At 47.3% G+C, this 21,521-nt stretch overlaps 1 protein-coding gene across 3 annotated transcripts; it reads left to right on the top strand.

The window, feature by feature from the left end:
• Positions 1-7,424: 7,424 nt before the first annotated feature.
• On the top strand, positions 7,425-21,521 carry LOC114066350 (guanine nucleotide-binding protein subunit alpha-11). Of its 3 annotated transcripts, none has more exons than XM_027900957.1 (7): positions 7,425-7,613; positions 11,845-12,029; positions 13,261-13,415; positions 14,135-14,263; positions 15,193-15,322; positions 16,080-16,233; positions 17,842-21,521. In XM_027900957.1, the coding sequence occupies exons 1-7, from the start codon at positions 7,478-7,480 to the stop codon at positions 18,030-18,032; spliced, it is 1,080 nt and encodes a 359-aa protein (XP_027756758.1). In that variant the 5' UTR covers positions 7,425-7,477; the 3' UTR covers positions 18,033-21,521. The 3 variants fall into 3 exon arrangements, with proteins under 3 accessions (XP_027756758.1, XP_027756759.1, XP_027756760.1); XM_027900958.1 differs by lacking the exon at positions 7,425-7,613 and adding an exon at positions 7,806-8,111 and having other exon boundaries at positions 11,844-12,029; XM_027900959.1 differs by lacking the exon at positions 7,425-7,613 and adding an exon at positions 8,140-8,269.

The following is a 21,521-nucleotide window of genomic DNA, read 5'->3' as shown; positions in this document are numbered from 1 at the left end:
TTCCAGCCAGGAATGCATCTGCATCTGAAGAAGGGGGAATTCTAGCCTTGCCCAGGCAGTAGCTGGTGTGTGTCAGTGGGAGTCAATACAGTTTGGTCACAGAGGAGCTGACCTTAAACACAGCCTGCTGAACAGATTGGGTTCCCACAGACCACCTCAGACCTGGCTGGGAAATGAGGTTTTTTTCAGTGCAGGAAGGGAGTTCTGAGCATGTACGTAGGAGCTCTCCAAGTGAATCAACATTTCTCTGCTGCAAAACTGTTTGACAGCAATGTTGGAAAGTCCCCCACTCCCCCAACATCTTGGCCAGGAATAAGGTGATGACGGACTCTCGCTACAACTAGGGCTGGGTCAGAGGTGGGCTGAGCCTGCAGGTGGGGTTCCAGGAAGCCAAAGGGGCCACAGAGGGGAAGTGGCTGCCGACATGCACCTATGGGTTGAGAGCCTGATATTGCACAGCAACTTGATGTGGGAGGCTGTCAAAGGAGTCTCCAGGATGGGGTGACCAGGACAGAGGAGCTGGAGGAACCACCTCCACCTCTCCTGCAGGATATATCTGCTTGGCATCAGCCTTCTGGAGAGAAAGATGCCATGCCTGCCCTTAGCATTGCTGCCTGGGTTTGCAGCTTGACACCCCCCCCCACTGCCACCCCATATTCATACATCTGAGGTATTTTATAAGGCACAGTGCTTGGCAGCTTGTGGGCTATTAGCCACAGCTAGCCCCATGACACATTACTGGGGCTCAAAGACTTCTCCCTTCCTCCCTCCCTGCTTCCCCAGCCCCTCTTTGCCAGGAGTGGGGCTGGCTTCTGCTTTGTCCAGCCCTGCAGTTTGGCTCTGGCCTGCAGTTCCTGCCCACAAGCAACCCTGCCAGGTCCATGCTGCCTGGCTGAGCTGAGGAAGCCAGGGCTGGTGGGGGTGGGGAGGAAGGCCCCCTGCCACATCCAGGTCAGTGCTGGTGGGATCTGAGGCCACACTGTCCCTTATCACTCCTCTTATCATGGGGATTATTGGCTTTTTATATTAAACTTTCTCCAGAGCATAATACAATCAGCCAGACACGAGGCAAGGGCTGGGCAGGCCTGGGAGTGATTTACAAGCAATCTGCCCCTTCAGTATTTTTCACATAAGAGGCTGTTTCCTTCTCTCCCTCACCACCTCCCAGCTCTCCTGCTGCCACTATGAGCCGCACAGGTCTCCCTGCAGCAGCAAAGAGCTGCGATGAGCACTGAGGCTGCACAGGCAGCACAGGCTTGCTGGGAGGTGAAGAGGACCTATGGCAGCCAGCACTGCCTGCCCCACAAACATGGCACTGGCAGTGCACAGATGCCATTCAACAGAGCTGCCCCTCACCTCCTGTCACTGCCCAGCACTGTCCCAAATTCCCCACCCACACCAAGAAGAAAAATGGGAAACGGCCCCTGGATGTGCACAGCCAGGAATGGCTCATGGGCAGAAAGGGCCTTTCTCCAAGAAAAGCCTTGGTCTGGGCAGGCTTTTTACAGCTGGTAAAACATTTCTAGCCTCTGTGATCCCACTTTATCAGTGACTTCAAATAACTGGGTTCCATTTCTCATGGTGGCTGCCCCCCACCTCTCCTTTCTGCTGTGGCCTGTGTTTTTGCTGCAGACTGATTAGAGGTAACTTTTTACCAGCCAAAGTGCAAGGAACAGTCCTCACTCCTTGCAGGAAGTAGAAAAGGGATTTTTCAGCTGAGATGTGATTAGGAAGCACATAGCAAGGATGCCTGAATCTGCATGCTCTCTGGAAAGGGCAGGGTCAGTATCAAGCTCCAGAGAAGGACTTAGCTCTGGGTGGTGTCCCTGAGGCATTTGGTGGGAGATAAGCAGGAAATTTGGAGCTAAAACACAGTTGGGAAGTCCAGGGGAATCCAGTGGCCCTTTGGCCATGAGGAGGTTCCTTGGACAAGTATTTTCCAAAAGCAGCATGTGAATCCCTCTGCATATGAGGCCCAGAATGAGTCTGATGGTGGGAGTGATCCACGGGGGCTAGAATGGGCAAAAGAGTGGCTTCTTGGGCACAGGCCACTTGTTCTGTGGGCATGGCAAGGGTTCTCACCTCTCTCCCCTGGTTCCCTTGATGGACAAAGGGAGGAGTGAGATACCAATTTTAAGGTCAAAGGGATCATCCAGGCTTTCCTCCTGCCTCGTGAGGCAGGTAATCTCTCCTGGCCACTCTGCACCACATTCCTCCTGCTCCTGTACAGGATCAGTGTCCATCTACTGCATGGGAGCTTCATCAAGTGAATATTTGCAACAATATTTGAGATTTGCACAGGGAAGACAGATTACTACACCCTTGAGAGTCTTTCTGTACTTGGCTAGTTCAGCAGCGCTGCTCCAGGTAGGGAGAACATTTCTTCCTGACCTCAATTTATGACAAACACTGAAGCATGAGGCTGGATTGATTGCACAAGGAGATTGTGTCTTAGTAACTCATGTGAATGCTGCAGCAGCTATGCTAATTCATCATTCCTTTATTTATGAAATCTGTGTGCAGGTTGAGTGCAATTAAATGATGTGCTTTGGGATCCTAGGGGATGAAAGGATCATGGAAAATGGAGGTTTGTTATCCTAGTTTACTGTGCACTGAGCCCACCTACAACAGCATGACAAACCAGATGTGAAACATAAGGTTTAAAAAAACTAATCTAGCAATTGATGTCACAGGCTGTATTTGTCAGGGTGTTTGATCTCAGTGCCTTTCCCCTACTTTTCAGAGAACTCAAATCTCTTTGTGGCATCTTCCTGTGACAGACAATTGAAGAGCTTGTAAAACTAATTTTGGGGGAGGCTGAAACATTTGACACCTGCTCTGCAGCTCAGTCCCCGGTCCCCATCAGCACCCAAAGAGCAGTTGGTGGCGCCTGACCTGACGTGCGAGGGATAAAATGCCCTCCCCGCTGCTGCTCTACCGAGCACGGCCCCGGGCCCCGGCCGCGCGCCCACCCTGAACCTCGAGGGGCCCGGCTTCGCCACGAGTCTGACCCCACACGGTCCAGCCACGTGGCTGGAGCGTCCGCTGGGCAAAGGCTTGGTGGCAGCAGCACCCCTGCTGCGGTGCTCTCTTGTTCTCACTGAAGGCAGAGCCCTCCTCTGCTTCCTCCTCCTTCCCTCCGCTCCCTGGTGATGCTCCCCACTTTGTTTTGATGCTGCTGTGTGCTCTGAGCCTTGGTCTTTCCTCCAAACTCCTGGGGGTGAGGTACCAGGGCCTATGTGTGATCCCCCCACTCCCATCCCGCTCCTTGGGACGAGGCAGCTGCCACACCTTGGACAGAGAATCACAGAACAGATCAGGTCGGAAGGGACCAGTGGAGCTCATTTGGTTCAACCTCCCTGCTCAGGCTGGGTGTCCTGAGCATGTTACACAGGATTGTGTCCAAACACATTCCTCCTTTGAATATCTCCAGAGAAGGAGACTCTGTAACCCTTCTGGGCAACCTGTTCCAGTGCTTGGTCACCTACACAGTAAAGAAGTTCTTCCTTGTGTTCAGGTGGAGCTTCCTGTGCATCAGTTTCTGCCCACAGTCCTATTGCTTAGTACCACTGAGTAGAGCCTGGTCCATCCTCTTGACACTCTCCCTTCAGATACTTACTGACTTTGATATGATCCCCTCTTGGTGTTCTCCAGGGTGAACAGGCTCAGCTCCCTCAGCCTGTCCTTATAACAGAGATGCTCCACTCCCTCACCACTGCAGCCTCTGCTAGACCCACTCCAGGAGCTCTATGTCTCTTTTGTCCTGAGGAGCCCAAAGCTGGACCCACTCTAGGAGCTCTGTCCCTTTTGTCCTGAGGAGCCCCAAAGCTGGACCCAGCGCTGCAGGTGATGCCTCACCGAGGCTGACAAGTGGGGCAGAATCACCTCCCTGACCTGCTGGCAATGCCTGCTCCCCTCTGCTCCCAAGCATCTGGAACTCACAAGCACCTAAGAAATGGGGCCAGAATGAAGAAAAGGAATGGTACTTTGAAATGTCTGCAGTGCTGCCCAGCATGGTGTGTCTGCACCCTGGTGGGCCCAGGGGCTGAACACCCTTTTATGATGGCTGGGACCTTCCTCTCTATAAATGAATGGGAGTCACCTTTGGGCTCAGTATTAACTGCAGCAAATGTGAACCATGAAAGCAGTTGCCCTGAAGTGGCCTGACACCAGGAAATGCTGCTCATTAAGTCCTTCATGCACAACTTGGGAAGCCATAAAAAACACAAGGATGCCCCCCCCCACCTCGGTCCTTGCCAGTTGCTGGAGAATAGAGAGGGGGGAAGGAATTGCCCCACTTAAACAAGAAGCTGCTGATCAGAGCAAATGCTACAGGAGACCATGCAGCAGCAGGAGACTGGGGGAATGCCTGGAAGTCAGCAACTCCGCTGACAGTAGCAGTTGCAAGAGGCGTGAAGGGAGAGAAAGGTAAGGAGAGTTAACGCCTGAGACTACAGATCCAGTAACCTGGGGGGCAGGGACATGGAGACTGGGAAATTGCATAGCACTCTGGTGGCAGAGCTGAGGGAAATCCCAGGTCTCCTATTTTTAACATGAACCCTCTGAGCACCAAACCTTTTCTATTAGGTCAGAAAGGGAAGGAGTGGACAGACTATTGTTGCTTGGAGACTGGCAGTTCTGTCATTCTTAAATCGATAGTTTGATCAAGATTCATCAGAACTCATGTCTGTCAGAAGGAAGCAAGCAAGTGGTCCAGAGGATGGATGTAAATTCTACTACTCCTTTTCTTTTGACAAGCTGTAGAAGTTTCTTCAAGATCTTCTGGCCTTTAGATTGTGATTCTGCCGAGAGGAAGGCAACCAAAACAATAGCTTCTAGCATATAGCATATAGCTTCAAAGCAGCCCAGCAATTCCAACTAGGTAACTCTTTAGCACACCCCAGACACACTATCAATGTTGTACTCACAGCCTGAGAACACGCAAAGAGGTCAAAGTGACTTGCCTGTCAGAGCAGTGTTGCAGGGCTTATCGGAATTTCAGTCTCCCTGCCTCCTTAAGCACTGTCCATAGATGGAGTTCCAAAGGGTACAAGGTTACACAGAGCAGCCCACTGTGACCTTGATTCTGGGTGTCCTGAGCACTTCTGTCAGTAGAATAATTTTGCCAAAGCAAAATGACGACACCTCCTTAGGCAGAGATCAGTGATGAGGGAGTAACAGTCCTTTCGGCTGTGGGGCACCTGGAAGAGGACGAAAGAGAACGTAAGAGGAGATCTTGATGCTGTGAAAGGCCAAACTATGGACAAACCACTTATGAAAAAAAAGTTAGAATCTTCTTTTAATTGCAGCAAAGAGCTCATGAGAATAGCACAGACGTAAGAGGAGCAGGTGGAGTTTAAATGGAAAACAGAACCTGTTGTCCGTGCGTATCTCGAGGTTCTGTCTTACAAGGTAGGAACTGGCAAGCCACGGAATAAGCCAGGCAGGTAACAATGAAGACAGGTACATAACAGCTCTATCATGCTTTTTTGGACCTTCAAAAAGACTGGTTAGATACAGAGCCATGGGCAGAGTAGATGTGGGAAGGTGAGTAAGCCCAGCCCAGAAGTTGTGGGAACAGGAATGCAGACAGAATGGGTGGTGTTGGGTGTTGGTAAGAACTCCAAAATACCAGCAGAAGCACCTGCAAAGAGAAGACAAAGGCCCTTGGAAAACCAAGTGGTTCGGTTAGTTTAAAGTCAGACAAAGAAATGATACCAGATGGAGTAAGAGAAAGCATGACAAGCAGGGGGAGAGAAAGGTGGGAAAGAGATTTCTCCTTTGGAAAGTTAAGGGTGTATCTGTTTATCTTGCCGCATGGAATATGCAGAGGTCTTGCTTTGCCTACTCCCTTCCTTGTGGGAGGAAAGATGTGAAACAAAAGGCATGTACTACAGCACTTAGAGATCCATAGGACTGGGATAGAGGGGACCTTGCTGAGTCAGTGTACCCAGCCATCCAAGTGCAGTTTGCAACAGCTGGAGCCCTGGCATCTGAAAGGAAGATGGGAGCTGCAGCATGTAGATTTTGGCAGCATCTGCTGCTGCATGATTTGGCCATGGTAAAAAGAATTTTCTGATTTTCAAGTATTCTGTCTTTCTGTATGGAGGGTTATGTGGAGAGCACATGGCTGGCTGGGGCACACTGGCACAAGGTTTAAGTGGAGCCAGGGGGACCTAGGCAGCCATGCAAGGCAGGGCAATGGGTGTGCAGCCACAGGTGCTTGCAAAATGGGGTGTGTATGGGGAGTCCAGATGACAAGTCTTCTGCTGGAGGCAGGTTCCCAGAGAACTGTTCTGACAGATAAAGCTGCACTGGCAGCAGAAGGATGCACATAAGGCTGTGGCATGGAGGGGATGTATCAGGCTGACAGGCGGAGCACCTGGTACAGGTCAACAGGGGTCTAGTGGGAAGTAATGAGGAAACCGGGGTTAAAGCCAGCTCTGAGACACCCTCTGTGGAAAGATGCAGAATGAGGGAGGCCTCGGAGGTGGCACCCACAGAGCTCAGCTAACAGGTTCTGTCCCCGTCAGGCTCTAGTGGTTCGTGGTCAGGGAACAGCAGCAGCCAGAGCTTGGGAGCACAGGGCTTGCACCGCAGGGCGACGTTCTTCTCCTTTGCACCGAGGGTTGCCGCAGCCGTGGGTGGCCAGGCTGGTGGGATCCCCGGGCCTACGGCTGAGACCGGTCCTTCCCACTCAGGGTCGGGCCTGCCCGGCCTCAGGCACCCGCGAGTGCCCCGCGTGGTGCGGGACGAGCCGCATCGTCCGGGGCCCGGGCCCGCCCTGCGCCGTTGCACCACCGGCCGCCAAGGCCCTACAGGCCCGGTGGGGTCCGGCCACGGGCCCGTGGAGAGCAGGGGGTTGCAGCTGCTCCGTGGTCGGCCAGGCCCAGTCAAGGGAGCGCTTCGGCCCTGCCCGCCCCACCAGAGGGCCCCCGGTCCGCCACCTTCCCACAATGCCCAGCGACCCCGCCCCGCTCTGGGAACGCTCGTCCAAGCGTCCTCCCCTCCCCGCGCCTGGCCAACCAAACCTGCGCTCCCATTGGCCGCGGCGCCACGTCCCGTCGGCCGGGGCCCGCTTCGCCGCGCGCCGCGCTCGCCCATTGGCGCGGCGGCTGTCAGTCAGCGCTTGTTTTCAGCGGCAGCGGGTTGGGTTGCGCCGGCTCGGCGGTGTCTCGGCGGGGCCGTGTGGAGGGAGCGGCGGCGCAGCCCGGGCGGGAGCGGCGCGGGGGGGGGCGGCGGCGGCAGCGGCGGCGCCAGCGCGAGCGGCAGCAGCGGCAGCGGCACTGGGCTCGGCCGCAGCACTCGGGGCCGGGACGAGCCCGGGCCGGGCCGGCGCCGCGCAGGGAGGGAGGGTGGGGAGGAAAGGGGGCGCGGGGCCGGGCCGGACCGGGCCGGGCTCCCGGCGGTGCGGAGGACGGTGGTCGGTGCCGGGGGGGTGGGGGGTGGGCGGGGGCGTCCCGGCCGCGGCGCGACCATGACTTTGGAGTCCATGATGGCCTGTTGCCTGAGCGACGAGGTGAAGGAGTCGAAGCGCATCAACGCCGAGATCGAGAAGCAGCTGCGGAGGGACAAGCGCGACGCCCGCCGCGAGCTGAAGTTGCTGCTGCTGGGTGAGGAGCGCGGGTCCGCCGCAGGGCCCGGCCCGGGGCTCGGCAGGTCCGGGTGGCTGGGCCGGGCGAGGAGCGGGTGTGGCGGGTAAGCGGCGGGAGCCATCACCGCCTCAGCCCGGCGCTCGGGGCCGCTCCCGAGCCGTGCGGGGCGGTCGCCTCATTGGCTGCCCTTTGTTTGATTTTGTGGTGCGTTCGCTGTCAAAATGGATTTTGACATAAGCAGGAACTAAGTAGCTGAAATTCCTGCTTCCGAAGGCGGGCACGCACACACGCGCGTGAAATTTGTCTCGAGGAAAGGGTTCTCGGGACGTGCTGGCCTTCGTAAGCATGTGAAAATTTGCTGATGGAGTTGATGCTTTCCAGTATTGTTGGTGAACCCCTGGGCCTTGAGTGAAAAATTGGCCTCCGGCTCCTAAGCCACAGAGTTCCCCTTGTACAGCCCTGGGAGAGCCGGCAGGGCTGGCAGCGCGTTGTGGTGGTTCTGAAAGGGAACGAGACGATAAGAATGCAGGAGTTGTGTGTTTCATGAGGAAATGTCTGGAGAGTTTAGCATTGCCCTCAGAGGAAGAGATCACCTGTACAGCCGTAAGAATCTAGGTCTTCATATGGAAACAGTGATGTTCTCTGTGCAGATGAAAAACTGCTGTGAGTTTTAGGTGAGGGATGGGTAATCAGTTGCCAGAGCAGCCAGTGAAGATTGCAGGCATTTACATCCTTCTTCAGCAGTGAGTTAGATGTTCATGTCTAGGTAGCCCCCCAGATTTAAGCTTGATACAGTTTTCATGGGTACTGTGACTTATCATTCCTTGTGTCTTAAATATATTCTGCTTTGTGGGTTAAATACTGTATCAGCTTAAGCTGAAATCTGAAGCAGATCTGATGGACTGAGTTAATTCACTTGGGGTCTGTTGACAAGCCATTAAGGTACAAGTGAAGTTGACCCTTGTGAAAACAAATGTAGCACTTTGCAGAAGTGAGGGGGGACTGTGTATGTCCAGCGTTTTGAAGGACTCCAGTGGTGCCTGGTGATAAGTGTTCAGTGAAGGCCAGGGCTGTCCTCACTGCAAAACTGATGTGTTCTTCAGGGGAAAAATAAAATCGAGGGCTTGATGTTTCTGCTCCTCGGAGATGCTGTGGCAGTTTCTCTGGCTTGTAGATGAGGGAGGGTGCCTCTCTCTCTCATGCTTCCCTAAAACAGTTCCATAGAAGCAGCTGTTTCAAAATAGGCTAGCACTATAGGATAGATCTGGGTTAAGAAGATCCCACTGGATCTAAAGATTTCACTTTAGAAATAATTCAGATTACTTGAGAATCCTTTCTGCTTTTCTAAAAGATACAACCAAGTAAGACTCAGCATCAAATAAAAAAATACATTACATGGGGTGATTATTATTGGATAAGCAACATTCCTAGTGGTAGACTTTGCTGGATGCTTTTCACTGCACATTGCCCACCTTCAGCTGAGGCAGATAACATGCTCTCTCTCCTTAGTGTAACTGCTGCTTGCAGGGATTTCTTCTGTGTTACTCCTATTATGTGGAGTTCTAACATTCACAAGTATTAGTGATTGAATTAGTAAGAGGGCTTTCCCAAATCTCCAAAATTTTGAGTGTATGGAAGGAGTTTTCATCTTGTAGAAAGCGTGTTAAATTTTCTTGTCACTTCATCTAATGACAGTTACTTTGGTGAAGCCTAAAACAGAAAACTGGTGTGAAGAATAACAGTGCTAATCAGTGATGAACTTGATAATAAGAAATTCAAGGTGTTGGACATTGCCCTCTGATATAAGGTAGTAATTTGTCATTTTACTGGGTGAGGAGAATATTTTGTGCAAAAATTACTTGTGATTAAGCATGGGATACTGTTGACTATTTACAATCGCCTGTGAGGTACTTGGGGGTCATTAGTAAGGTATTGTAAACTCTGCTGCTTTCACGTGTTGATAGAAGAAACAGTGAATTCAAATTATCTCCTTTCCCAACATTATCATATTAAAAGGGGGTTTGTGCCCTTACAGCTGTAGATCTTGCCCACCAGAGCTTGTAGCCTGCTGGTGTAGTGCTGTGCTGCTTTGTGAGTGGCCTTGGGAAAGCAAGAGGCACCTTTTTAAAAGAAAAAACACAACAAACAAACAAAAAAAAACAACAAACAATAACAACCAACCCACCTCCCCCCCTCCCCCGCAACAAAAACAACCCCCGAAACCAAAAAAGGGAGGATGATGGAATGACAGGAAGAATCTGTGTTTGATCTCTTAAGTTCTGAAGCAAGCAAAGGTCTGGTGCTGAGGTTTCTCTTATGGATTCATTGTTGAAATGCTTCGAAGCACCACCGTTTTGTTTTGTTTTATTTTTTTTCCCTTTCAGTTTTGGTCACTGCGGTAAAAAACAGGGAAGTATTTCTCACCGCAGTTAGAGAAACCACGAAAGATTTTAGTTTCCAAATTTCCCTCCACTTAGGGCTTACCTTGCTGTTTGAGATGGAGATAGTTTGCTGCATATTAATAGTATTTACAATGTTAATTTTTGACTATGCTGACATGATTTCTCTCAGTTCTAGCTGTTTATTGCAAACATTCTTCTTCTAGTTAGGTGCTTGCTGCTTTTATCTGAGCATATTTATTTATTTGTTTGCCTTTTAGCCCACCAGGATAAACATAACTGAGAATCTACATGTGAGTAGTAATTGTGTATGGGGATGAATGTAATCCAATCTGAATCCATCTCTCCCCTGGTGTGAGAAGTGCCTGGTGGTACCTGTGGTGAGAACCAGGGCTCTGCCAGCCTCCTTATTTTTAACTGCAGATCAAAGAGATTTGTCACTAATGGGGTATAGTTGAGTTTTTTGTCTCAGTAGCCAAGTGAGCCAGGCTACTCTGTTAGAGTGCTGTTTTTTCTGTGTATCCTGCATGTTGAAAGCAACTTGTAGAAGGTTGAACAGAAGCACTCAACAAAAATGTCAGTGATATCCCCTTAGGCTGTTGCTCGTGGGATGAACTGTGGAGGTAAGGGAGTCCTTGGCCCATGTGTCCCCTCCACAAAGGACTGTGTGTGCACGGAGCGGATGTTGCAGAGGACTTCCCACAATACCAGTTGAATTGTGAGTTTAACAGGGCTGTGTAACATGTGGGTACTGTCTGATGGTGTTTTTCTCTCATATTTACTGTGTTAGAAAAGTTCCCACTGTCCTTTTATATCACCTGTTGGACTTCATATGTTAAATGACACTTTTCTGGGGCCATAAACGTAGGAGTGGAAGGACCTGCCCAAGTGACAGTGCAGGAAACCAGCATTGGAAGGGCTGGACTGTGTAATGCATATGCTGTGTCCTGCCCTTCCAACTGCTCTGAGGCCCGATAGTGAACCTGTGTCAGGAGGAAGCGGTGGCCTTGCTGAGCAGGCTGCAGCCTGGAGGATCCCTGGGGACCCGGCATAGCGCCGGCAGCTCTGAGCAGTGGCCTACTCTGCTCTCCTGTCAGCCGCCATCTTTAACTCTCTCGTCCCCAAAGGCTGTGAGCTGGATCAGGAGCTTCAGGTCACAGTCAGGATTGTCGTTTCTGTCCTTAAGAGCAAACCTTATGTTTGCACAGTAGTTTGGGGTATGAGGCAGGCATGCTGGTTAGTTGTTTGTGTCAGATGGATAAGCAAGTAGCTTCTTGAGCTCCATTCTCCTTTAGAGTTGTTTTTTTTCTGTTGTGTTCAGTTCTTTCCTATGAAAAGACATGTAGTCTGTCAGGTAAAGAGCGTTCTGTGGCAAGTTACAGCGCAAGGAAATTTGCTCTTTTGCTGTGCAAGTGGGCTTCCCCTGGCATTCACTGTCATCTCGGTCTGTAGTGCTTAACTAGCTGAAGAGCATGCCCAGGCTCTTTCTGGCTGGTGCTGTGGTTGTAGCATCTTGCTGGAGTATCTGGGAATAGGTCAGGTGTGACGGACAAGGGCCTCTTGACGCAGAAGGTGTGGGAGTGGCTGTAACATGAGATTTGGAATAAGTACCAGGGCTGCTTTTGAGGTCTTCTGTAAAGGACAAGCTTCCATGCTGTCAGGTTCGTAGTGGGGATGAGCAGGCCTACCCAGGCTATCTTTTTACCATTCTGAAAAGCAACTAAAAAAGTGGCTGGAAGTAGTGTGTGCTTGGTTATAGTAATAGGAACTTTGGAGTATGAAGTGCCTGCGTTCTTCTGTTGGGATCCTTGCTTGTGATGGCTCCTAATGCACTCTCTTGCATTCTGTAGGCACTGGGGAGAGTGGGAAAAGCACGTTCATTAAGCAAATGCGTATAATTCATGGCTCAGGCTACTCTGAAGAGGACAAAAAAGGCTTCACCAAGCTGGTGTACCAAAACATCTTCACTGCCATGCAGTCTATGATAAGAGCCATGGAAACCCTGAAGATTCTGTACAAATATGAACAGAACAAGGTAAGTGTCTCACAGTTTTTGCACGTCTTTAGGCAGTGAGGATTCTGGGGTTTGACTTCTAAGTTCCTGTTTGTTTGTGTCCTTCTGTGTTGCCTCCTCAACCTCCCTGACCTCTTTTCCATAAACTTTTCATGACATTTTCTTGATACCTGACTCCATTTACTTGGTTGGGTTAAGGGATAGACCAACTTTGGGTTGTTAGTGCACTGGTCTACGTCATGAGTGGTGGGAGCAAGGGATTGGGATACTACGTAGAGTATAAGAGGGGGGGTTATTTTTACTCATTTCCAGGATACAGTGTTGTTAAATGTGTCCAGCATTTTCTTTGTGTGAATTACTATACTTACTGGATATTGAAGCTGGCAAAGTACATGCTGGACCCAAAAGACACCTGTGCTGATAGTTATCCCTGTTCCTGCAATCCATTAATTTTTCTGATAGCTACTGACTGAGGGTACAAAACTTTCTTGAAGGATTTTGGTCTCAACCACAGAAACATTATCTGAGCTAAAGTCTGACTTACTCATTTTGGGACCAGGAATTAATTTTTCAGGCAGATCTGGTCTAAATTATTTTAGATTTTTGAGGGGGAAGACGATGAGAGTGAGGGTATGCCAGGAAATTAGGGTATTTTTAGCATAGTTTGCTTCTTTTAATGCATAGTACCTTTTAATGCATAACATCCTTAATATTTTGAAGTGAGACTGTATTTTCTCTCTTTACCTCTGTCACACAGTATCTTGGAGCTGATTTTGACTGTGTATAGGGACTGAATGGTGCACCTTTTACGTCTGTGATGAGAATGGGCAGGGTGCGAGGAAGCTTGCCTTGCCTGTGCTTTACGTGGGGCATGGTGAAGGGGTTCTGATAGGTAGAATCTGCCAACTTTTATTTTTGATAACTTGTGCAGTTACCATAAGATAAAGATAAAACCAGAAAACTTGGCTTTGGTTTTTATTTTTCCTGGGGTTGGCGGTATTGGCAAAAGCCTCTTTCAGAAAGCGGCTGGATGTGGACAGTCACCTCGCAGATGCCACAGGCTGTGATAATGACTGTAGCCCTTCATTTACTTAGCAATTGTCGGGTGAGAATTTTTATTTCCTCCATGACTGGGGCCCCCTCCTTCTGACACAGACCCCACGCCCCCCAGGTTCGTGGTGTTTTTTTGGTTGGGTTTTTTTGTTTTGGTTTTTTACTTTTTCTTTTTTTTCTTTCTCTTTTCAATCTCCAGGCCAATGCAGTGCTGATCCGAGAAGTGGATGTAGAAAAGGTCATGACATTTGAGCAGCCATATGTAAGTGCAATTAAAACATTGTGGAACGACCCTGGAATACAAGAGTGTTACGACAGGAGAAGAGAATATCAGCTTTCTGACTCAGCTAAATAGTAAGTATATAATCACTAGCATGCACTGGTAGGTGGGAGTGATGATCTAACAAATTATACCTGTCCAGTTTTTATTCTGTTGAAGTCTAGAGTTTGTTTCCTTATCATTTGCTGCTTTTTATGAGGCTATGAGGTATTCTGTTGGGTGTTTAAGGCAGTTGTTCACACATCTGCTTCTGGATATACCTGAGACCAGAATCCTTCCCTTGTGCCATCTATGTTGATCCTGGCTCTTAGGCAGCAAAGAGTGTTGCTCTTTCTCGTCAGGTTTGTCCTTTGGCCTATCAGTGTACCTGGATGTGTAACTTAGACTTTATTAATAAAAAATCCATTAAGTTTGGCAACATAGAGAGGATGTTTTATAAGTAAATAAGTATATGTTTCTACACTGCAGATAAGACTTGGTTCTGAAATATAAAACATCCACTCTACCTGAACTTTCTCTATAGTAAAGATTGTCTTCCACACTGCTATACAGAGTTGATAAAGTTGTCCTTAGTATATTTGTTTATCCTCCAAGGGGGCTGGCTCGTGAATTACTGTTCCCCAAAGATGTATTCTGTTACTTTTACACATCATATCTTAAATGATTTAGGTGACTTCTAACTTTCTTGTTACACTAGGGAATGACTAAATGTAGCAGTTTTTACATCTGTATGTTTATGTGCTGCAACCTAAGGAAGTTTGTTTTTTTTTTTTTTCCACTGTCCTCCTTGTAGCTATCTCAGTGACGTGGATCGTATTGCTACCCCAGGATATCTACCAACTCAGCAAGATGTGCTACGGGTTAGAGTTCCTACAACTGGTATCATAGAGTACCCCTTTGACCTAGAGAATATTATCTTCAGGTACTGAAGGTGTATTCATGTTACAGCTGAACTGAGAGAGCGGTGATATGGTTTCAGGAAGGATAAGTTATGGATTGCTTTGGAGTGTCCAGGTGCTTGGTTGAGAGGCTCTAAGTGGATGTGTGTGTGTATGCTGTGGAATTATCTGCTGACAGATGCTCCTCTAGTGGGGATAGTCTAACGTTTTTACTGCCAGAAAACAGAACCTGCTTTTGAATCAGTGGCACTTAAAACCCCGTGAACTATCTTGCAGGAATTGGTGCCTTCCTTGGGAAGGACTGCATTGCTGGCATCTGAGGCTGAAGCTGTGGCTTGTGAGGCGGTTGAGTGAAGTGTGGGTAGCTGAAGCCACCCGCCAGTATTTCTTCCACCAGGAAGAAATACTTCCTTGTATGTCACACCTAGCATCTGCCTTGAGAGATGGTTTTCTGTGCCTACCTTGTGCCCTCAGGATGACACCAAAACTTGCTGTCTGTACTGCTGCAGCAACAGATGGGCTTGAGAGGCTTAAGCCAGCAATCAAGCCTGGTGTGAAGAGCACAACACTGAGAAGCTTTGAGGCAAGCGGGTGTTTTAGTGAAAAATAAAAATAGTTTGCTCATTTGACAGAGGACAGTTTTGAAGGACTCATCTTTTCAAACTCAGAACTGATGGTTAGCAAACCAGAGCAGAATGCAGCAAAAATAGTAATGCTGGTATGTGGAAGTTGAATTTGGTATCACTCGCCATTCTTTCCGTTTGATGTATTTCTGGAACGGGATATTTTGTAAACTTGCTGGTTTTGTTAGCAGGCAGATACTGTCACATCCCCATGACATGTTAACTGGAGCAGTGAAGAACTGCATTCATTCTCATCATTTGCTGGTCCTTTGCATTCAGACAGAGAACTGCAGTACCTCTGTGATACTGTATGTACTTCTCTTCCTTAGAATGGTGGATGTTGGAGGTCAAAGATCAGAACGAAGGAAGTGGATCCATTGCTTTGAAAATGTGACTTCCATCATGTTTTTAGTAGCACTTAGTGAATATGACCAAGTTCTGGTGGAATCGGATAACGAGGTAAGTCAGAGAATGGGAACTCTGCAGGAGGGTAGAAGGAAAGCCGGAATGTCTTCCTAGCTCCTTGGAGCTTGGTACCCAAGTGCTTGGTGCCAAGTTGGATTAGCAAGTATTGTTGGTTTTGGCCTTCAGTTCTTCTTGTTGGAAAGGGAACATGAGCCTGAATGGGACATGATGTCCCTGAGAATGGAAAATTCAGAGGGCATTCGCATCATCTCTACTTCTCCAGTAAACCCAAAATACTCTGACATGATGGAACCCTGTCTACTGTGGAAGGCACTGTGGGAGGAGGCATGTTCTCAGATCACGTCCCTCTTACCACACTGGGGTCTTTTGGGTTGTGACTTCTGTCTTGTTAGGTAGTGACTGGGCTCTTTGAAGGTGCAAATCTGAATTTTGGCACTTGCTAATAAATAAAATTACTACTAGATAACGGCAATTACCCCTTTGCTACCAGACAAACAATGTTCCGAAAGTATCCTTGACCAGTCCTCTCATATGACTCTCAAAGCATAAAATGGCTTTTAAGTGTTTTGGTATGAATGGCTTGGCAATTAAATGAAGCTTGACTCCTTCAGATTTTGCATTTCATTTCCATTTATTGATGAGGTTTGAACCAGAACCTACCTGAGGCCAAAGTATTCTGTGTATAGTGTTTGAGATGCTGAATCACTACAGATCTGAATATGTGTGCAGGCAACAGAAAGGCATCTTAGTACTCGTTTGTGAAAATAAGTCTTTCTTTTTCTTATTTCAGAACCGGATGGAAGAGAGTAAAGCTCTCTTTCGAACCATTATAACTTATCCATGGTTCCAAAACTCTTCTGTTATCCTCTTTCTCAACAAGAAAGATTTGTTGGAAGACAAGATCCTGTATTCCCACCTTGTTGACTATTTCCCAGAGTTTGATGGTGAGTGATTTTTAAGGAGGTACATTCTATATCTAGAATAAGATGTGGAGGTGGTTTGGTTAGAACTTTCTTGTTTTTAAAAGAAAATTAGGATCTAGAAGGGGAGAAAACATCTTAATTTGAGGAATAATGCCTACAGTAATTAAAAAAAAATCACAAAAATATCTTATACATAGACAACTGGAATCTGGTTGAATGATGAAATAATGAACCTCTCCTAGATGAAGAATTACCCCCTCCAATATGCACTGCAAAGTATTGTAGTAGTATATAAAGCAACTTTCTTCCCTGTGTGCTTGTGCATATAACTAGTTTCATAAACATGGCAATTTACTGGTATTCTGAGCCTTCTAACCCTCTAATCAGGAGGTGACTTGAGTCTTTGTTCTGAGAAACTGACTGGTCAAATACCCAAGTTGTTCAAATGATGGTGCTGAAAAATCTCAGGCAGCATGAAATTCTTATTAGCGTGCTATCTGCTGTTGTGGGAAAATAAGATTATGTGAAACAGAGAAATTCCCATCTGAAACAATGTTCTGTAGCCAGAATAGTATTTCAGGCTCTTCACTTGAGTGCATTTAAAGCTGGCTGGTAATATATCTGTACAGGACTGAAAATGAAAGTAGTGGAGAATGAGATCAAGCAACACACTTCTTGCCGTGCTCTCTTGTATTAATTCTGTCATTATTTGCTTTAAAAGTATGAGGTAAATGAAGAATTGCCATTTTGCTAACAGCTTTCATCCTTTAAAAGACTAATGGAATTGCTCCTTGTTAGTTGTCCTCTTACATCTGGAGTTCCATGCCCCCAGCATAGGCACTGGTGGGAACACCATGTTTTTACAGCAGACTGGGAATGGCTGAAGAGCTGCCACCCAAACAGTGCCTACTTCAAATGGAGCTTAACAACTGGAGACAGATCCAAACTTCAGGGATTGTCATGTACTTTCATTTTTTCCTATAAGTGTTCACTGTAGTTCCTTCATGGGTGCTGCATGGCTTTTGAGTTGGAGGTTGCCCATCAAACATCCCCTCAAGAGGTGATATTTGCCATGCAGAATGTGACAACAGCAGTTCTCTGAAAGAAATAGCAGTAGGTGACTATTTTCTTGGGAACTGGCAGCAATATGAATTAAAAGCTGGCAAAAAAATCCAGTTTTTAGCTCCTGTGAGTTGACCACCCAGTTAGGACAGGCTGCACTTTTCACTGAGGATAACCCTTGTTTCCAAAACATACACTTGTGTCCTTCAGCATATAAGATCCACCTGTATATTAGGAAGAAATATGGATCCCATCTCCAGGGGAGAGCTTTATGTGTCTCTGCAGCATCTGTCATTCCCACCCAGGGTTTTAACAAGGTCTGGATTCCAAAGCAGGGTCTGAACTGACCCCTTGCTGTCTGCAAAGTGCCCAGCTTTGGGTTTTGGTTAGATAACTGAAAAGCAAAAGATACTGCAGCTCCTCAGACCCTTATATCATAAATGATCCTAATTTCTTCTTTATAGTTCTGTAACCCATAAGAAAAAGCAGGCTGGCAGTTATTCGGATGGATCAGCCTGGGGAATGCATTGGAATGAATCTATTCACTGGTGTCTCTGTTTGCTGCAGGCCCACAGAGGGATGCACAGGCAGCCCGTGAGTTCATCCTCAAGATGTTTGTGGATTTAAATCCCGACAGTGATAAAATCATCTATTCCCATTTCACATGTGCTACAGACACAGAAAACATCCGTTTCGTCTTTGCAGCTGTCAAGGACACCATCCTACAGCTCAACCTGAAGGAGTACAACCTGGTTTGACCTGCTCTGCTCTTGCCCCTTGAGAGGCTTCTTTGTGAAGAAAGACAAAAAAAAAAAAAAAAAGAAATTTTAAATATGACAGGAAAAAAGTTTTAATTTTTGATGATGTAATGAGTGCAAATTGTCTGATCTGTGGAGTGGCAAGTGCTCAGTGTTATCCTGGAGTCTCATGTCTCTGTCCACAGAGTAGTTGATTTCATATTTTTAACAAATTGCTTTTATTTCACAGTTAACGGGGATATGCCTCATTTCTTCAGCACCTTGCTTACATCTTAATTTTTGCCAAGCAGCTAAGGCAGTCTCATCCTGGTCTTTCCTTTGTTGCTTAGTCACTATTTTTTTTCCCCCCTTTCATTCCCATGGTATATGTAGAAAAAACACTTTCCAGCTGAGATTATGAATTCACTGGACAGTGGGAGTGCAGAATGCTACTGGTTCCTTTGCCTTGTGCTATAGGGTGCCTCTCGTGTAATTTGCTAAATCTACTTGCTTCCCCCCTCCTTTCCCTTCCCTTCCCCAGGACACGCTCCATGGTTCACTGTGATGAAATGTTGGGGAGGAGCAATTGCTCTCCAACTATTGTGCAAAAAAAATGGCAAAACAAACAAACAAAAAAAAGCCATCACTTTTCCATTCTTTATATGTTCTGAGTTATTTTTTTCTTATCAATTATAAAAGGTATGGAGACTGTGATTTTTTTTTTTTAAATTATTGATGTTCTATACATAGTTTGCTACATGTTGCTGTATTTTGTTCATGGACTACAAATGATGGAAGCTCTTGGAGCAATAGCTGCTGAGCCTGGGGAAGTGCCTGACTGTAATTGTTCTGTTTTATTTTATTTTATTTAGTTCTTATTTCTTTTTCACACACATACATGCATCCCCCTCCACACCACAAAGGCGTGGCTGTGTGCTCACAAGGCTCAGTTTGCTGAGAAAAAATAGGTTTTGTTGAGTAGAGTATGTGACATCAATGAGCAACTTCTCTATGCAGCAGTTTCCAAAAGCACACTGAGTAACTGTGGCATTTAAACATCAGACTTTGGCTGGATTGAAAATCTTAGTCCTGTGCCATCCTCTAAGTCTTTTCTTGCTGCTAGTGGCAAACAGGCCTTGTTTATTGCATTTTGTGCCATTGTGTGAATGACTTAGTAAAAATTCCTCAGTCCTGTCCAGCTTGCAGAGTTTTAGAAAGGACCGGAATTGGTGGGTGACAGACTTTGGGACGCTGGTAGGATTCTTACTTGAGAAGAGTGAGAGTAGCTCTTGGAGAGAGCGGCAGTTCTCTCTCCCCTGTTTATTCATTCCCCTGTGGCACATGCTGCTGTGTTCCTCTTCAGAAGACTTGCACACACACTTGTTCTGGGGTGGGTGTGATGACCGAGTTACAGTGGTTGTGGCTGGAGCACAGCTGCTGTGGTACCCAGAGAGCACTGCTGTGGGTGCACTTGGCTCAGCAGGAGAGGAGGAGAGAGGCAGCAGTGCTTGCTGGTGCAGGTGGAAGGCAGAGTGGAAATAGTTCTGAATTCTAGATGCCATCTGAGTCTCCACTAAGCAGAAAGATGTGAAGCCTGTGCACATTAGAAAGCTTTTTCAAGGAGCTGAGGCAAGTCAACAGATGTGCTGAGGAACTGTTGCTGGCCTGAAAGAGAAGTGCAGTGGCAAGACGAGAAGTGAGTGTGAAGCAGGGAAATCTGACCCACATCTGGTCATGTGTCATTTAGCCATCGCTAATGCTTCTGTTGCAATTCCAACAAATAGCATTGGGTCCAAATTCTCTGGATCAACCAGACTGCCCCTTTGAAGGCTAGCAGGTTGCCAGCAGAAAAAGACTAAATGAACTGCACTGTTGAAAGGGGCTGTTGATATTTTGTCTGTTTTGTGGACAGAGCACTACATCAGTGTTTTGCACAACGTGTCAGTCAAACTGTCTGAGATGCTTAAGATGCTTTGATTTAGAACACTAAAATATGGAGGGACGTAATTTTGAATAATTCTGTTTATAGATCCCTCTGGATTTCCAGAATAGCCAACTGAAGCCTCTGTATTCCTCAGAGCACTACAGAAGGCGGCAAGCCCTGCTGCAAGTGATTAGAGAGCTTAAGTTGGAACAGTAGCCATGGGACCAACACTTAAAGAGCCAGTCTGGCCAAGTGGTGATGCTGAGGGAAACATAGCGTCTCATAGCCATGCTCTGGACTGCATTTAACCCTTGGGAGGAATGAGAGGGATTCCCATGTGTCAGACAGCTTTGCATCAATTTTACTGCCTTTTTTTTTTTTTGTTTTTTCCATCTTTATGCCAAAATGATCCATTTTGTAGAAACTGTTCTATAAAGAGGAATTTATAATCATCTTCATGTATTCTAAGTGCTGTCCCTCTGAAGCAGACGGCAGCACCAGCCTCTTCCGCTTCTGTGATCCTTTTGTAAATGATTCACACTACAGTTGCTGCCAGCAATGAACCTGGCACTGAGATACACAGGTTCTTGGAAATAACTTCCCAGAAGTTTTTTCTTTCCAAGGTGAATGATGGTGGTACTTCCACTTGAATCAGAAACTTTTTGTCTTGTTTCATACCTTCCCCTTCTTTAAGAGCTGCTGCTCTGCCACTGGAGGAGGGATCCTGGCATCTATCTCTTGCAGAGTGACTCTGCATCATCATGGGCGACTGTGGGAGGCTATGGGCACAAAGATTTAGGGATGCACTGTACCTTATGGAGCACCTGCTTGGTGTAGCTGTTGGCATGATCACTGGCTCGATGTGCTGAGCATTGTGGAGGGGAGGGCAGAGGGTTGCAGAGTGGCTCTCCCAAGTTCCTGAAACCTCATTCTGAATTAGGGTGGGGATGGGTCAGACTTGTGCACATCATCTGGAGTTGTCTATGACTGTATCATATATGAGAAGATACCAGAGTTAGCACATGCTTTTCTTAGTAAATAGTAGCTTGTGTGCCTCCAGCCTGGGCAGCAAAGCGTTCCTGCAGAACTGGCTCCAGTCTCTGTTGGCTGGCAAATGCGTGCCCTAGCAAAAGTGCCAAACCTTAGACCAAATTTGCCTATATCATCTTTTCTGAAAGTGAGGCCTGTCAGAATTTTCTGCAGGTTGAGACAACAGATTGACTTTCAGAAAAGAGGTAAAATTGCGTTCTTGGAGGGAACCTAGAGTCTGAGGAAGTGGTCTTCTGGCTAACTTTGCTCCTTGTGCACTTTTAATCTTTGTTCTGCTGAAGAAACCAATGTATTTTGAACAAGTTTGAAACTTGAAGTCAGTGAGCAGAGGACCATCCCATTTCCTTGCACCATTCCATGTGGATTGGCTACCTGGTGAGCAAAAGCCCCTTCCTGCTGCGTGTCAGATAGCTCCTTCCCTTCCTGCCTCTCCCCTTCTCCTCGAGTTGGATTCTTTGGTCTCTTGTTGTTGCTTCCTAGCAATGTTGGCCTTGTGTTCAACTATGGTTTTTCTTCATGTGTTTTATTGGTTAAAA

The sequence above is a fragment of the Empidonax traillii genome, unplaced genomic scaffold (assembly GCF_003031625.1).
Source record: "Empidonax traillii isolate 1590-97213 ecotype Southwest subspecies unplaced genomic scaffold, ASM303162v1 scaffold761:size885847, whole genome shotgun sequence".
NCBI classification, from domain to species: Eukaryota; Metazoa; Chordata; class Aves; order Passeriformes; family Tyrannidae; genus Empidonax; species Empidonax traillii.
This window is presented reverse-complemented; position numbering and strand designations above follow the sequence as displayed.

Excerpts from the sequence above, each read along its gene's own strand:
- LOC114066350 (XM_027900957.1), top strand. The coding sequence starts at position 7,478 with ATGACTTTGGAGTCCATGATGGCCTGTTGCCTGAGCGACGAGGTGAAG. Across the intron at positions 7,614-11,844 it reads GCTGAAGTTGCTGCTGCTGG|GCACTGGGGAGAGTGGGAAA; the intron begins GTGAGGAGCGCG and ends TGCATTCTGTAG. Across the intron at positions 12,030-13,260 it reads ACAAATATGAACAGAACAAG|GCCAATGCAGTGCTGATCCG; the intron begins GTAAGTGTCTCA and ends TTCAATCTCCAG.